At 39.4% G+C, this 15,229-nt stretch overlaps 1 protein-coding gene across 2 annotated transcripts in view; it reads right to left on the bottom strand.

The window, feature by feature from the left end:
- Positions 1-1,862: 1,862 nt before the first annotated feature.
- atp2b1a (ATPase plasma membrane Ca2+ transporting 1a) overlaps positions 1,863-15,229 on the bottom strand; it is a 41,306-nt gene continuing 27,939 nt past the window's right edge. Inside the window, exons 8-22 of one of the 2 annotated variants that reach the window (XM_030150319.1) lie at positions 14,815-14,970; positions 14,355-14,569; positions 13,735-13,977; positions 13,407-13,648; positions 12,672-12,909; positions 12,149-12,328; positions 11,974-12,061; positions 11,771-11,877; positions 11,411-11,602; positions 10,638-10,851; positions 10,297-10,508; positions 9,813-9,920; positions 8,436-8,624; positions 7,645-7,825; positions 4,988-5,172 (exon numbers count right to left, since the gene is read on the bottom strand). In XM_030150319.1, coding sequence (XP_030006179.1) covers positions 5,129-5,172; positions 7,645-7,825; positions 8,436-8,624; positions 9,813-9,920; positions 10,297-10,508; positions 10,638-10,851; positions 11,411-11,602; positions 11,771-11,877; positions 11,974-12,061; positions 12,149-12,328; positions 12,672-12,909; positions 13,407-13,648; positions 13,735-13,977; positions 14,355-14,569; positions 14,815-14,970 — 2,609 coding nt within the window. In that variant the 3' untranslated portion in view covers positions 4,988-5,128. Of the gene's footprint in view, positions 5,173-7,644; positions 7,826-8,435; positions 8,625-9,812; positions 9,921-10,296; positions 10,509-10,637; positions 10,852-11,410; positions 11,603-11,770; positions 11,878-11,973; positions 12,062-12,148; positions 12,329-12,671; positions 12,910-13,406; positions 13,649-13,734; positions 13,978-14,354; positions 14,570-14,814; positions 14,971-15,229 lie in introns of both variants that reach the window. The other variant, XM_030150318.1, reaches the window with a different exon arrangement.

Raw genomic sequence — 15,229 nt, 5'->3', positions numbered from 1 at the left:
CGTTGTGTTAATTTTAACACATTCAGTGAGTTAATAACTTTAACACAGTCTGTGTGTCACCAAGGTTAACACACATTGTGTGACATGTAAGAATAACATTATGTGGTGCTTTTGGTAACACAAATACAATAAAAAACAAATCATAGACAGAAGTGCCTAAGTCTTAGGCCAACCAGGCTGTTTTACACCCCTGTAATGAGCATAATGTCTATTTGTAAGTCTCTTTATTAAAATACAACAAGACAATAAGGGGAATATCATGCACAGCATTAGAAACTCACAATAAAAAAATATATACTACATGGGCTTCCACAGGAAAGTGTTCGTATTTAGTGTGATCTCTGTTTCCATCATAAAAAGGACCTGAAACAATAAACCCGGTGTAAAACACTGAAAATGAGCTCAGTAAACCTCATCATGTCTGCACAGAAGTGTTCGACATGCTAAGTACAAAGATAAGTCAGACTAAATATGTCAGCCATTTTTTTCTGAAATTCTTGTTTTAATGCTGTTCCATATTTCAGCTGTATCTTGTTACAGAGACTGAGAAATGCATTTGTACATTATAATAGATCCTTATACTCTTTGTAAAACAAACTATTTTTGGTCTAAAACATTTGCATAGTGCTGTGTTTAAAACCCTTCCAACACAATTTGAAGTTAAAGTAGTAATTCTAGACATGCCTTATGTACATGTACTACATGTTCCCTTTAACCCATAAAGAGCCAATGTTTCTTTTGTGGCTGTACCAAATTATTTTTCTCTGTATATTTAACTTTTCTTAAGTGATTTAGCACCATTCATTATAACATTGTCCTCAACGTCAGGTATTTTCATGTATTTAATTTACTGATCATGTAGGTGTTCATAAAAGCTCAGATTAAAGTTGAGGGTTATTATATCAGAAACAGAGAAACCTGAAGAAAAAGTGAGTTTTTCAGTAAAATACATCATTAATTGAAGATAAACCAAGTGTGTCCACCTGCTGTTATTGATCCATGGATTTTACTGGTGAATCAATGTTGTAGAAGAGGACGGTGTTTCCATGGTAACTACAGAGCCTATGAACATCCAAATGGGTCATATCTGATGACCATGAAAAGATGACAAACTGTATTTTACAGCAATTATTTAATGTATTGGTAGGATTACTGATTTATAATTTATTAAACATTTCAGATCAGTAGATGGGTTTGGTTGTCGGTGGCTGTTTGGGTCTTTATGGGTTAAGGTTGTATAGAATATATTGTAAATACTTGTCTTACTACTGTATTATGAGTGTTTTTCAGATGTTTCACCTCTTCCACCTGTACTCAAAGAAGGACACTAAGAGGTGGCCTTGTTAGAGGAAAGACTGCAAAACACTCCCAACAAAGGCTCCATTGTGCCTGCCGGTCTGCTGATGTAAAACTAAACTGTTCACACAGAGCTCAGTTATTCTTGGTAGTTTTGCCTGTAGCTAAAAAAGACCTTCCTAAAAACATTACAAATGTGCAGTGTTGTTGTCCTGACCGATACTCACCTCTGTCCACATTAGATATGCATTATACAACAGCCAGTGTTATAATACACTTGGGAAACTCAGAATACTTTAACAGGAAAACATAACCCTCAAGTTAAACTGGAAACAACTTTTCAATTGACAAAAACACAAAAATCAGATTTCAGAAGGGTGACAAGACTATTTCAAGACATTAGCCAGACAAACCGCCCTCATAGCGCACACAGAAAGTCATTTTATGCAAAACGCTGACGTGCCTTCACTGTGGAAAGAAACTGATGTGTCGTCGGCATCCACATTTAAAAGCTTAATCACATTTAGTAAATACTGCATGATAAATGAAAAACATGGCCCTGCAAATAGGCTAAATACATTTTTTATTTTTAAAAACCATACACATTACTCGACAAGTTTCAAATGTAAATCCAATCACGATATCCATTTAAAATGCTCAAGATAAACAGACATGAAGTACTTTTATTTCCAAATGTTAAAAGATAAAAAAATAATAATCCATAAAACAGATGGAAAAACATTCATTCCCATTACAGGAAGAAGCTACAGAACAAACTCCTCATATGGATTCTGCTTGTCTTTTCAATTTCTCAGTTTGTATGCAACCCTACTAGCTGTTATTTGTCATCTGTAAAACAAGTTAAACGTTGTGATTTAACATTTCCACTTCTTCCTTTTCCCTGTCCACGGCTGGTCAAGTGAAGATGGCCAGGAGGCTGCAGGAACAATCTGCAGCCTCCTGCCCAAGTACCGTGTACCTGCCCTGTGTGGTCAACAAGCACCGTGCCAAACATTTAATTAAGTGTTGTAATATACAAATTAAAAGAGGCCTGTTCTCTTTCACACCATTTGCACCCTGAGATGAATATTCCAGAACAACAAACATTTTAGTGGCCAAAACCCTCCCCATATAACGAGATTGGTGTCAAATCATCCAAAATTGGTTTAGTTTGATGAAAGGTATTTCAGTATTGTCATAAAAATACAAAGGTTCTGTATGCTTTGTATCAAAATGCTTTTCCCCAAGGAACGCTATGAAATAAAGTACCCTGTGCAGATAGATACCAGTGTATGCCTAGTCTTTATTCTTGAAAAATGCACATGTCCAATTCTTTAGTGTTTCCAGTACATCAGGTGTCAAAAATATTTTACAAACAAATCAAATGCAGCAACATTTATGATGAAAGGAGTCTTATGGACAGGGCTGGAGAAAAATAAGCCTTTTTTTCTCCTCATTTTTGATTTTTGAAACGTCAACGAACCAGAACTCAGAGGAGTAAAATTAAAATTAAGTTTTCCTAAAGCATGATCTTATAGATGAATAAAATATGAAAATAATTTATTTTCTTTTGACCAAGACAGTGTTTTCTATCTAAATAGAAAGTTGTAAGTTAAAAGGTGTTCTCTTCCTTTTAAATTCAACACTTTTTTTCTTCTATGCCTGAGTAAACAAACATTAATATCATGCATTGGCAGGGGACTAAAAGATTTGCTGGGAAAAACAAAATTCAACAAAATGCACCAATTAAAAAAAAAAATAAAAATACAAACCTGGGTCCATATTTATCAAGCATCCACAGAAAGAGAAAATCAGTCCCAACTTGCCCAGAACTTTCAGTGTGAGGCTATTTGGATGGACTTTTAGCCATACAAGTAACATTGTTCTAAGCCTGAGGAAGCTGTCCTTATTCATGAGGAGCTCCTGCCAGTTGACAGGACAAAGTATGGTGTAAAATGTTTTTGTGGCCAAGGCACATTCATGTTTAGTCTATATAAACCTCTTATTAAAAAATAAATAGGCGCACTGGGTAAGTAGCTCAAAATACAGCGCTGGACTGAACTTAAGTTTTGTAAGCTGTTTGGAAAGCTGGTGAACTGTGTTTTTTTTGTGTTGGTTGTTTTAGTGCTTTTATGAGTTTTGGCAAAAAACAACATTTTTAGCCTTAACGTGCATTTGTTAACTTGTCATACACCCACTAGTGTCACTAAACCCACATCAAATTATCCACCACAAGACATTTTTTTCTCTATAGTCACAAGTATTGTGAAATTATTGGGTGAAAAGAACTTTTACTTCCCGCTCAAAGTGACGGTTTAGAGGCTTCATAAGAACTTCACGTGCGATTCCACTGAGGTAAGACTATAAACTAATGATCCAAACTGTCAACGTAACTAGGAGCCGTTCTGAGATGCTTGCTAAATACAGGCCTGGGCATATTCTAAACTCCCTTTAATGAGTGAACCTTTCAACATGTGGAAATCCTTGAACACAACTTAACGAATGAAAAGAGAATCCAGAACTCCAGAAGGTTTTGTGCACATGAAAACTATTGAAGAAATGGAAGAAGTAAATATTTATAGCAAGTTAGTTAGTGGACAGAGGCCCTAGTTGTCTTTCCTGTCCTCTCTCCTGTGAAAACACCGCACCTGATGGACCTCTTTTCTATACAAGCCTTAGTGTTTATCGGTTTGGCTAGAAGGTTCTATATTTATCTACAAATATATAACAAATAAAACTTGCAGGCAAAAATAGTTAAGTTTCAATAGAAACACCCTTTTTTCCTGAAAATACAGCAGTATCTGAAATAATCCTCTCATTCATTTTTTATTCTGTCCCAGTTTTCTGCATCATACATCAGGAAGCTCTTTTGCCTACAAACAGAAAAAAAGTATCTACAAACTTTGTAAACAGACCTGCTTTTTCCAAAAACATAAATAACTCAAAATATTAACAGCCAATGGAGCAGAAATAAGTTTTGAATGAGCAAGGGCCAAAGAGATAAATATACAACACCATTCAGATAAAAGAGAAGCTAAAGGTTCTTTCATAATTCTTACAGAAGATCTTCAAGCCAGGAGGAAGACCTCCCCTTCTCAATTAATAATAATAATAATAATAATAATAATATTAATATTAATAATAGAATAATAAAAACAGGTCACTTTCAATCTGAGTTTATAATCACCCCTTGTTTACCGAGAAAAACAAAAGTTACCAAGGAGAGAGGGGTGGAGACGGAGTCCTTGTGTTGCAACGGGGTATTAAGAAGAACCAAAAATAAAAGAAGACCAAAGCATCCACACCAAGCCATACATTCTTCTGAATGTCTGCTGTTCTTTAAGTCCAGCCCAAGCTAAGCTCACAGAAGACTCCGCTCTCCCGCTAGCCCTTCATCTCTCCTCTCAAAGTGTTCTTTCTTTTGTCTGAGTTGAGCTCCTTGGTGGCAGGTAGAAAAGAGGTGGTAATGTGTGGAGCAGGGTCAGATCAAAGGGAGGTCTCCAGGCTGTGTAGGGGGCTTCCCGGGGCTGAGGGGGTTCCTGATTTGGTGCCCTCTGGGAGGAGGTGATTACTGCTTTCCACAGCATTATTGTTCTGGTTTGGGGAGGGAGAGACCGGCGTGGTGGGGGCAGCGGTAGCGGGTGAAGGTGAGGGTGATGGCGGCGTAGGCGTTGCATTGCGGGGGCTGGCAGAATTGCGTTTGGTGGGAGCGTCGTCTTCGGCATCGGTGTCGTCTATGAGAGGAATATGGGGCTCAGAGTCCTCTATCCGAAATTCTGGGTGGGTCATGAAGTTGTGGATTGATGTTCGCGACTCAGGCTTCTCCAGCCCCTCATAGAGGGAGATGGAGCTGCGGAATGCATTCACCACCCGGATCTGGAGGGAAGGAGAAGGGAGAGGGAACGGGAAAGGCCCGTATTTAGTCACATTTGATAATGGCACACACATCCTGTAAAACCTGGATAACACCACAGATAAAAACCGGGGGCACAAGTTTTATTAGGTCAATAATAGGTGAGTTTTAGGGGATCAAATCAAAAAATGATCAGTGAGGGGAGATCTCTAAAAGACACGTGCAAGTATGCGGTTATGACTAGTAGTAATACTCGTAATTCTGCTGAACTCTGCTGTGTAAGTTAATCTTACCCCTCGTTTCCACTGCATCACATTAGCAGTATGTTAGTGACACATGAGACAAAACCTCCATCAACACCAGGCTAAATCTAGTCGGCCTCTCTGTCTCTGTGTCACTTCTTGTTACTGTAAGTCACCCTCTGATTTAAGACTTTTATTTTTATCAAACTGAATGACAGTAAATTAAAACTAAATCTAAAGCCTATTAGTTAGAAGGTAACCTCATGCCCATGAAAAGGAATAAAAGCATGAGACAGTTTAGAAGCATGAAAGAGGTTTCAGGTCACTGTGAGTGTAACAGCCTGGACTGCACAGAGTGCAGATTGAACTGTTGGGAAAAGATATACAAATTGCTTAAGATAAAGCTTAGTTTTTGCAAATAAAGTAGCCCATGCCTAGTCTTGTTGACGGTCAAACCCAGTGCAATTTATACTTTTTGTAAGTACAGTGGTAGTATTAAAAAAAAAAAAAAAAAAATCCTGGTCTGTGTCTGATTAATCAAAAATGCAAAAGGGAACCAAGAGAAGAATGTTGTTCTTTAGACAAGAACACATCCAAAGAGTCAAGAAAAGAGGTTGGACACAAGAGTTTACTGTTTTTTGTTCATGCGTAGAAAACAGTGAGAGACAGAGAGAATGAAAGACAGGAAGAGACAGAGAAAGAGACAAAGAAAGAAGGACAGAGAGAGAGAAAAAGACATAGAAAAAGAAGGGGTGGTCAGTTGTAGCTTATGTTTGTGGAGTAAAAACAAAAAGCTGCGGCAGCCAAGCATGTCTACAAGCTGGTATACATGTCAAAAACAGCACAAGAGAAAAAACTCACAAACGAGACTAGAGACTTTGAACCCATGCAGAGCGCGGTGCTACCTTTGTGTTCAATGGTAGTAAACCTTTGAGTATAGCCCATGACACATTTCACAGAATCTAAAGGAGAATATGGGGAGTCAGTGGAATTCATTCTTTTTGGGTTATTTTGTACTGTGGACACATTCTGCCAACACAAAACACATAAAAACAAGAAAAACCGATCCGCTTCTTTGGAGATCACCTAAAATGAAAAATAAGAAATTAGTGGAGAAGCATTCAACCCCGAAAATGTTCGATGCAAGACTTTTCAGCCACATTACATAACATAAAAGCTGCAGTGTGTCAGAGGGAAAACAGCACTGGGGCTGGTGTTAACGTGTCATTCTGTATCACTCGCAGAAAGACCCACATGTTTACATTCAAGAGTACAGTCATTTATTCCATTAAGCTCTTTTGTGACATCTGTTAGAGATTTCAAATCCACTACTGGTCACAAGGTCTGCCTGCGAAGATCTGAAAGGGAAAAGGAGTCATTGTGAACAGGCACGCAGTCCATGTAAGGGAATGGTCAACAGGAAGACCTTTAGAAAATAACACCATCAAATGATCCGACCGCAATTTAGCGATCTTCCACACTGAACGCATGACAGGTAAGATGTAAAAGATGCAATCGCAACAACAAACTGCAGCGTATCAAATGGAGCTGATTAGTCACTGAATCCCTTTTCTTTGCCACCTTTTCCCACAGCAGTTCAGTGGCAGCCCTTCAGAAGGCAGAAACAGCCACAGCTGGGGATGAAAAGGTCATTACTGCACCACTGACTGACAAGACATCCACTGACACTCTGATAGATTTTCTCACAGAGGTCCACGTCATGGTTTGTCACTATTGTTTTGGCCGTGATCATGGGCATATACTCAAAACATTTACCTGGCTAGGGACTAGAGAGCTGCGACAAAGACCCATGAGTGGTACAGGGGCACAGAGCAGACTGAGGCAGCTGCAGACAAACCTGGTGACTGTCAATCCAGAATATAGTTTTTGTCAAATGGCAAACACACATCATCCCCCCCAGGATAACAGTAAAACCGTTCCAGTTTTGAGACCAAAGCAGAAGCAGAACAGAAAACATGATGACACAGAGAGAACACCTTGACGCCAGAAGCGACCTGGTTACAGGATACATATATATACAGCAGTGTTATCAAAGCAATATGGAAGATGTGGCATTTTTGGTGTCAATTTTTTTTTTTTTGTTTGTTTTTTTTGAAGAAAACAGGGGGAACATTAGGAGAGGCATGAGAGAGTCAAAGTGTCAACGTTAGGTGAGAAGAGAGTGGAGGAGGAAGATGTTAGAAGAACAGAAGAAGTAAAAGTCTCATGCACTAGAGGAGAACACGCACTCACACCCCACAGTGGCAGAAGCGGTGTTGGCGGCAGTGGCAGTAGTGGTAGTAGTAGAAAAGGCTACATGTGTAGGGCTAGAAACATTGGTTACATCGTGCTGTTGTTGGCTGGAGTTGGAGGCCTGCCGCCTGAGAGCCCCCTGAAAGGAAGTTCCACTCTGGAACGCACTCACTACATCCATCTGCAAAGAATCAGACAGCGTGACAGGAGAAAAGCCCAGAGGAAATAAAACACAAAACAGCCAGAGGAGAGAGAAAAGAGAGAAAAATAAAGAAAAGGAACCAGTAACCATAGGAAAAAAATGTCATTTAGGCATTGCAGTTAAAGAGAGAGAGAAAAAAAGGGATGGTTCAGTTTAAAGGCACTGATCGAAGGGAGCCCTGACTCCAATATCTGACCTCACTTTCACTCTTTTCTCTGCAGAATCCTTCCATACTTCCAGCTATAGCCATGCCAATAATCTTCAAACAATCAGCTGTTCTATTGTACTTTCCATTCAACTCACTTACTTCTCATCAGTACCTTCAAACTACTCGTGTTTTAGTAGATAGATTCAGACTGAGCCAGAAATAGGCATAGGAACCCGCTTTAGCTCAGAAGCACAACAGAAAAATTAGAGAAAAAGGCTTTTGTTTTTAGGGCACAAGCCATTCTTTAAGAATGCCGAGAGAAAGAACAATACATAGATTTTAAGCTGGAAGAGCAATAGAGAGTTAAAGGGTTTATGGCTTTTGATTCCCTTCATGTTGGGTGCAGTGTCTGTTGGCACAAGAGGGCCTGTAGGATGTTACCTGAGTCTGGATGCGATTGAGGCCTCGGAACCAAAGGATCTGGCCTCGGCGAAGCTCCCGTTCAGCATGGTCAATCTCATCCATGTCCTCCAGCTCCTCCAGCTCCTCATCTGGGATCTCCTCTTTCTGTGTTCCATGGCCTGCCGTTTTCAAGAACTTTAAGCGACTGGTGGGTATCGTGGAAATTACCTGAAGGACATCAGAGTCTCAATGAGCAACATGCTTTTGACGTAGTATTACACTCCTTCAAATGACATTTCATTAGGGGAGGTTGAGCCATGTCTCTGGCTGCATGACAGATATTAAGCAGGCAGTGAACCTCTAAATTAGGTGCCACAACTGGCATTTTGACGTCATCTAGTTTGCTTGAAGCCCATCCAACTGTCGTAACACATCCGAACAGTGAAAGAGCACTTTTTGAAATGTTAACTGCGTGTGGTATTTTTAGTAAAGCTTTCAAGGACAACCAAATAATATCCATGTTGCTCTGTAGGATTACCGTAGGTGATAAAACAAAGTACGCTTACATCAATTATTCAGAAAGTCATAGACGTCTGCCAGGTTGAGCAACAGTGGTGTGGAATTTCAGCCTACTTTTATCTCTCATCAGAAAACAGTCTTTTTTTTTTTTTTTTTTTTTTTTAACAAAAATACAGCTAAAGTTGAAATCAACTCAAAAATATTAAGTTCTACACAAAACCTTACATATAAAATTTAATTATATTTCCACTGTGTAATTTGTCTATATTGATTCAGTATATGAGAACAGTCTGTGGTGTGTGCCAGCAACCTTGCTATCTAAAGAGCCATTTTTGGACAGAAATTAAAAAAAAAAAAAAATCTATCTGGAGCCAAAAAAAAAAAATCCATGTTTTTGCCTCAAAGTGGTGACACTGTGAGAAACTGTCCAAATTGACTGGTATGTGAAGACTTGCTTTGCAATGGAGTATACCGATGAATACCCACAGTGTCAATAAAAATAACATAGTAAAAAAATAAAGAGTAAAAAATTATCATAAAAGAGTTTGGATTTTGGATTATAGTCTACATTCCTACAACTGCAATACATCAGAATGATTTTATGGTTGCAACAATAATAGCACAATATTTAAAACACAAGTGTTATTCATTTCCATGTTTTTTTTTTCTTCGATAAAGCCACAGGGAGCTACAGGAAAATGGCTTAGAAACCAAATGTGGTCCAGGAGCCACAGGTTTGCCCACCCCTGGTCTATGGGAAAGCTGACACAGAACTTACTGTATTGTTCCATGTCACTACTCAACACCCACTCAGCCAAGTCCCAACACAGGGGGGCAGTGTCATACCATATTTGTATACATGGCTAAATGAAGGTAAAGCTCCACTCAGCATCCTACCTGTCCCCATAGTAGAGAGCCGAAGCCTAGGAAAGTGCACCACAGCCACTGGTCAATGCTCAGAGCAACACAGCTGAAAGGCTTCCCTCCAAACTGCACAATGACAATCTTTAGGAGCAGGAAAAGAGAGTAGGAATTCATTAAAGAGTAAACTTCATCAGTTTTTTAATGTACAGTATATGCTGTAAAGTACATTTACTTTCTGGTCAAACTAATATTTGTTTAGTAAACTGTTATATTCTGTTCTATGAGTCAGACAAAATAGTGTGCCAGAGTATAGTGTATTTTTGTTTTGGATTCCAAAGTTTTCCTTCTAAGGGAGATTGCATGATCTACCTTAAAACACCTTAATGCACTAGCCGTAGGCCAAGTTTTTCACAACTGCAGGGCAATTGTTTGGATTTTAAAATGGATTTTGTCTCTAACGAGAAAGATATATTCATGAGGTGTGAGAAAACACATTGTATTCTTGTGTCAACCTTACCTGGATAATGAAGGTACCAAAGACTATACTACAGAAGATAAGGTTGTTGAAGATTCCTTCAAAGACATTCCTTTCACCATGGATCTTGCGGGCATTGATTTCATTGAAAAGCTGCATCAATACAAAAGTGTTGAAGACAATGGTGTAGTGTTCAGAAGGCGGTGCATGGAGGGGCGCATCCCTGCCACTGTCAATATCAAACAATTTTTCTCCTGCAGAACAGTCAGACAGGCACAGAAAGAGAATTTGTTTAAATAAATGGATGGGTTTACCCAAGGAAGAACAAATAACAGCTCAGAGTAGAGTGAACTGCACCTTAGAAGATATTGCTTTGTCCTTACCAGCAAAGAGCAGTGTAAATATGATGATAAGTTGAAACACACCCTGGCCCAGGATGTTCTTCATCATGGTGCGAGAAATGAGAGGCTTGTTGCGGCCATATGGCTTCCTTAGCAGCAGGGCTTCTGTGGGGGGTTCTGTGGCCAGAGCTAGTGAGGCAAATGTGTCCATGATCAAGTTGACCCATAACATCTGTACTGCTTTCAGTGGAGAGTCCTGCAGATTGAATGACAGGGAGATAATTAGGTTAAGAAAATAGAAAAGGATGAACAAATTAAAAACCAATAAATTCACACCCCTGCTGCTCAATAATATCTTAAGAATCAAATCAGAGAATACATTAAAGATGATTTAATACATTAAAGATATCCAGCTGACATACACAGAATTGCGAGGGTAAAATGGATTTGCAGTGGCTGCTTCTGGGTTATGATTATATGTCATGACAGCAATGATATGAGGCTCAAAATGTGTAAAAAATCCACACTGATATGTGAGGTAACGTAATATAATGGTGACAGGACAAAGTGTATATGGAAACTGTCAAGAAAACTCACACGCAGCATTACATTGTATGTGGAGGCAATGCACTCATATCTCAAATGATTGTCTACAAAAAATAAGTTTAACCATGAACAAAATTTGCTACTCCAGAAATTATTTACTGCAGCCAGTTTCAATGAAAGATACATTTTTTGACATTTAGCAAGTGATATTGTACCTTGTATTTGCTTTAAACAGGCTAAATCATTAGAACAATTCTTTTGATGCTAACCTGTGTGATGCAGGCTCCTGTAAATGCTACAATGACAGCCACCACATTGACCGTTAGCTGAAACTGGAGGAACTTGGAGATGCTGTCATAGACATTGCGTCCCCACATGACGGCTTTGACGATGCTGGAAAAGTTGTCATCAGTAAGGATAATGTCAGATGCTTCCTTGGCTACATCTGTACCAGCAATACCCTGGAAAAAAGAGTGGAAAACCCTAAATTAATATTCTTATGTTTCACATCACCAGTGACCTAGTTGATAAATTATGTTTTGGCTCTTGTAAAAGATTAACTACCATTATGCAATGACTAAACCTTTAGTCTAATTAAAGAAGATAAACACAGGGAAAAAAAGACTCACCATTGCAAAGCCAACATCAGCTTTCTTCAAGGCAGGACCATCATTTGTACCATCTCCTGTTACTGCTACTACTTGTCTTTGTTCTGCCACCGTGCTGTCAATAATGCCTGGAAAAGCACAACACAAATGTTAAATAAAACCTATGAAGCTTACAAAACAAGCAGGTGACAATCACAATTTTTTACCAGAAAAAAAAAAAGTACCTTTGACTAAAGTGTGTTTGTCTGTTGGGGAAGAGCGAGCCAGCACTCGTAGTTTGGGCCAGATCTTGTCAATGCGTTCCTGTTCAATCTAGAAACATGGGGAAAAAAAACCTTAATAGAACCCCAACAGTACTTTTCAACAGTCTCTAAGGTACAATGTTTTGCTGTGGCCCACCTCTCCTTTTTCATTGCGTATCCTGCGGTTGAACTCTTTGCCTTCCAGACAAAGGAAGTCATCTCCAGGCTGCAGGATGCCACACTTGGTAGCAATGGCTCGAGCTGTGTTAATGTTGTCCCCAGTCACCATTCGCACTGTGATGCCTGCACGCTGGCATTTCCTGATAGCATCTGGGACCTGAAATAAAGAGGAAACACAATAAATGAGTAAACATATTATTTTCACAAGGGATATCAACATTGAACTTGAATCAAATGACCACTTGTGAAACACAATATCCCCATTACTGGTGAATACAAAAATAAACACACTTTACGACAGTTTAATGCCCTCTCTGCCAAGCCGATAATGGCAAAGGCCACAAAAGACAAACGAGAAAGGAAGAAAGATAAGCACGGAGTAAACATGCAGTAAACATTTACTTTGAGGTCTGCGAAGTCAGTTTCTTTCAGCTTCTTTTAATTTAGTCAACAGCTATGATATAATGTAATGTAGATGCACAGCACACCCAGCAACTAACCTCAGGCCTCACAGGGTCTTCAATGCCCACCACACAGATGCATGTCAGTCCAGTGAGAATGTCAGTCTCACTATCCCAGTCAGGCTCACCCTCAGAAACAGGGAAGTCTCTGTATGCAAGGCAGATGGTTCTTAGGCCCTCTGAGGCCATGGGTTCGATCACCTTCTTAACCATGTCATCTCGATCACGGGGGCGAAACACCTTTGGCTCACCGTTTGCTGTCAGGATTTTATAACACCTGGGAAGTGGAAGGGTTTGTATGAAGAACAACAGTGAGCAAAGACGGGGAAAACATCCAAAGGGAGAAAGAACAGAAGTAAAGAAATGTACATGCAGGAAAATAAAACTGGATTGAGCACTTGAATGGTGAGCTGCAGTAGTAAAAAGTAACACTAAGCCCTCTGTGAGTCAAAAAACAAGCCTGCTTGGTTAAGAAGCTTATATAGTTGTTACCGGCTCATTTTCTCAGTGCCTGTTTTTAAGTCGCAAAGTAAGGGGCTTGGGTGGGATGCACTTGAACTTCTTAACTGCTTAAGCCATTACACATATCATTCACTGCACAGTCTGGCCAGATGGAATAACTAAGGAAATAACATTTGATTTAATAAGGTGTTATTGCCTGCATGTTCATGTGGCCCAAATTGATCGCACATATTTCTTTTCATTACATTACCTATAAAATAAATTAGATAATATAGAAGAAAAAAAAACTGAGCAGAGTGACATTTTTCTTACTTTTTTAGGAGAATTTCTGAGGCCCCTTTGCTGAACATACGGTAGCTGCCATCAGCCATCTTCAACACAGTGCTCATAGACTTGCGGACCGAGTTGAAGGTGTAGACCTTGTAAAGTTTCTCCTCTGGGATTTCGTTGCGAATATTCTGGTAGTCACGCTTCAGATCATTAGAAAAGCCAAGCAAGGCACATTCGGTCTTGTTACCCACCTGCCGTGGCAGGCCTCCCTCTTTTTCTGGAGGCTGAAAGAAAGAGAAAACTGTATGTAAGCTGGTGAAGACATATAACTCAAGGCAAAATGTATGGTGTATTTTTATAAAGAGCCTACCATAATTTTGGTGGTGTAGGCGCAGTTGACTGCAATGCCAAGAATGAGGACATCTAAGGTGGAAGAAGGGATATTCTCTGGTTCAGGGACCTTCTTGAAGTGTTTTTCAGCGACGTATGCTTGCACCACTGTCATCCGGTTCATGGTGAGCGTACCAGTTTTGTCAGAGCAGATTGCAGTTGCATTGCCCATGGTCTCACAGGCATCCAAGTGCCGCACCAGGTTGTTGTCTTTCATCATTTTCTGTACAAGGATAAACACAATGATAAAATTGATGAAATTGTGATAGTGATAATTACGTTAATATCAGTCACAAGAAAGCATATGGGTTAAGACAGATAACCATAAAAAGTTAATTTTCTGAGCCAAGTGTAATTCTAACATGTAGAAAATTGGAACTACGACAAAATGCGTGCGAAGACTATAAGATTGAAATTACTAGCTCCTTGACTGGATAAAGCCCTCTGTTGGCCAACAAGTCCAGCAGAGGGGATCAATGCTTGGCTTTAGGGTATCAGTTAGCCAAGTCTCCTTGTCTTAACTGCCCAGCTGATAGTTTTAATAGGTTTAAGCATAAGCTGGTCTGAACTGGCACAGGTCAATAGTCTGGAAGACTTTACCTTAACGGAGTACGCCAGTGAGATGGTAACAGCAAGTGGCAGGCCCTCAGGAACAGCCACCACCAGAACAGTTACGCCAATGATGAAGAATTTCACAAAAAACTGAATGTAAATAGGCGTGCAGTCCTTAATCCAGGGTAAATTCTGTATCCAGAAAGTGTCTACTACAAACAGCACCACAAGGATAATAACAGTGATGGCTGACATAACCAACCCTGCAGGGAATGAGAGGAGGAGGAAAGACACAAAAATACTGTAAATATGATTTGTCATAATGGAAACAAAATCCATGCATCTTAAAATATGTTTGAAATTAATCAGGCTGCAAAACAATAAAAGATGTCAGATTTAGAGAATAGCATACATATCTGTGGTAGACATTTTCATAGAGTATGCATTATATGCAGTACAATCTACAGCATTCATTTGTGTCAGAAACAATCTGATTAATCTGACTCACCTGCTTTGCCAATCTGTACAGCTAGTTTGGTCAGTTTGCCCTGGAGAACTGATTTCTCTTTCTTTGGCAGGTTGGCTTTCTTTTTCTCCTCTGCATCAGCTCCCTCATCACTGTTCAGAGGTTGCATTTCCATTGCAGCCCCATCCTGTGCTTTAGCTACACCACAGAGAGAGGAAAGAGTCTGTAAAATGAATTGGCTGGACTGAGGCATTTATGAACTGGCCTTGGCATTAAACCTGTAACAATATACTGTATATACCAATACATGTCAAAATATAGCATTGCTTTAGATTTCCTCTTGGATTAGATGTAAAAGACATAGAAGCTACATTTACACAATCATACATACTTCATTTCTCATTTGACAGAAAATAAGTTGCATCATGCTTATGAAGAGTAACATAAGAAGGGAAAT

The sequence above is a fragment of the Sphaeramia orbicularis genome, chromosome 12 (assembly GCF_902148855.1).
Source record: "Sphaeramia orbicularis chromosome 12, fSphaOr1.1, whole genome shotgun sequence".
NCBI classification, from domain to species: domain Eukaryota; kingdom Metazoa; phylum Chordata; class Actinopteri; order Kurtiformes; family Apogonidae; genus Sphaeramia; species Sphaeramia orbicularis.
The sequence above is the reverse complement of the archived record's forward strand: the minus strand, read 5'-3'. Positions and strand labels throughout refer to the sequence as shown.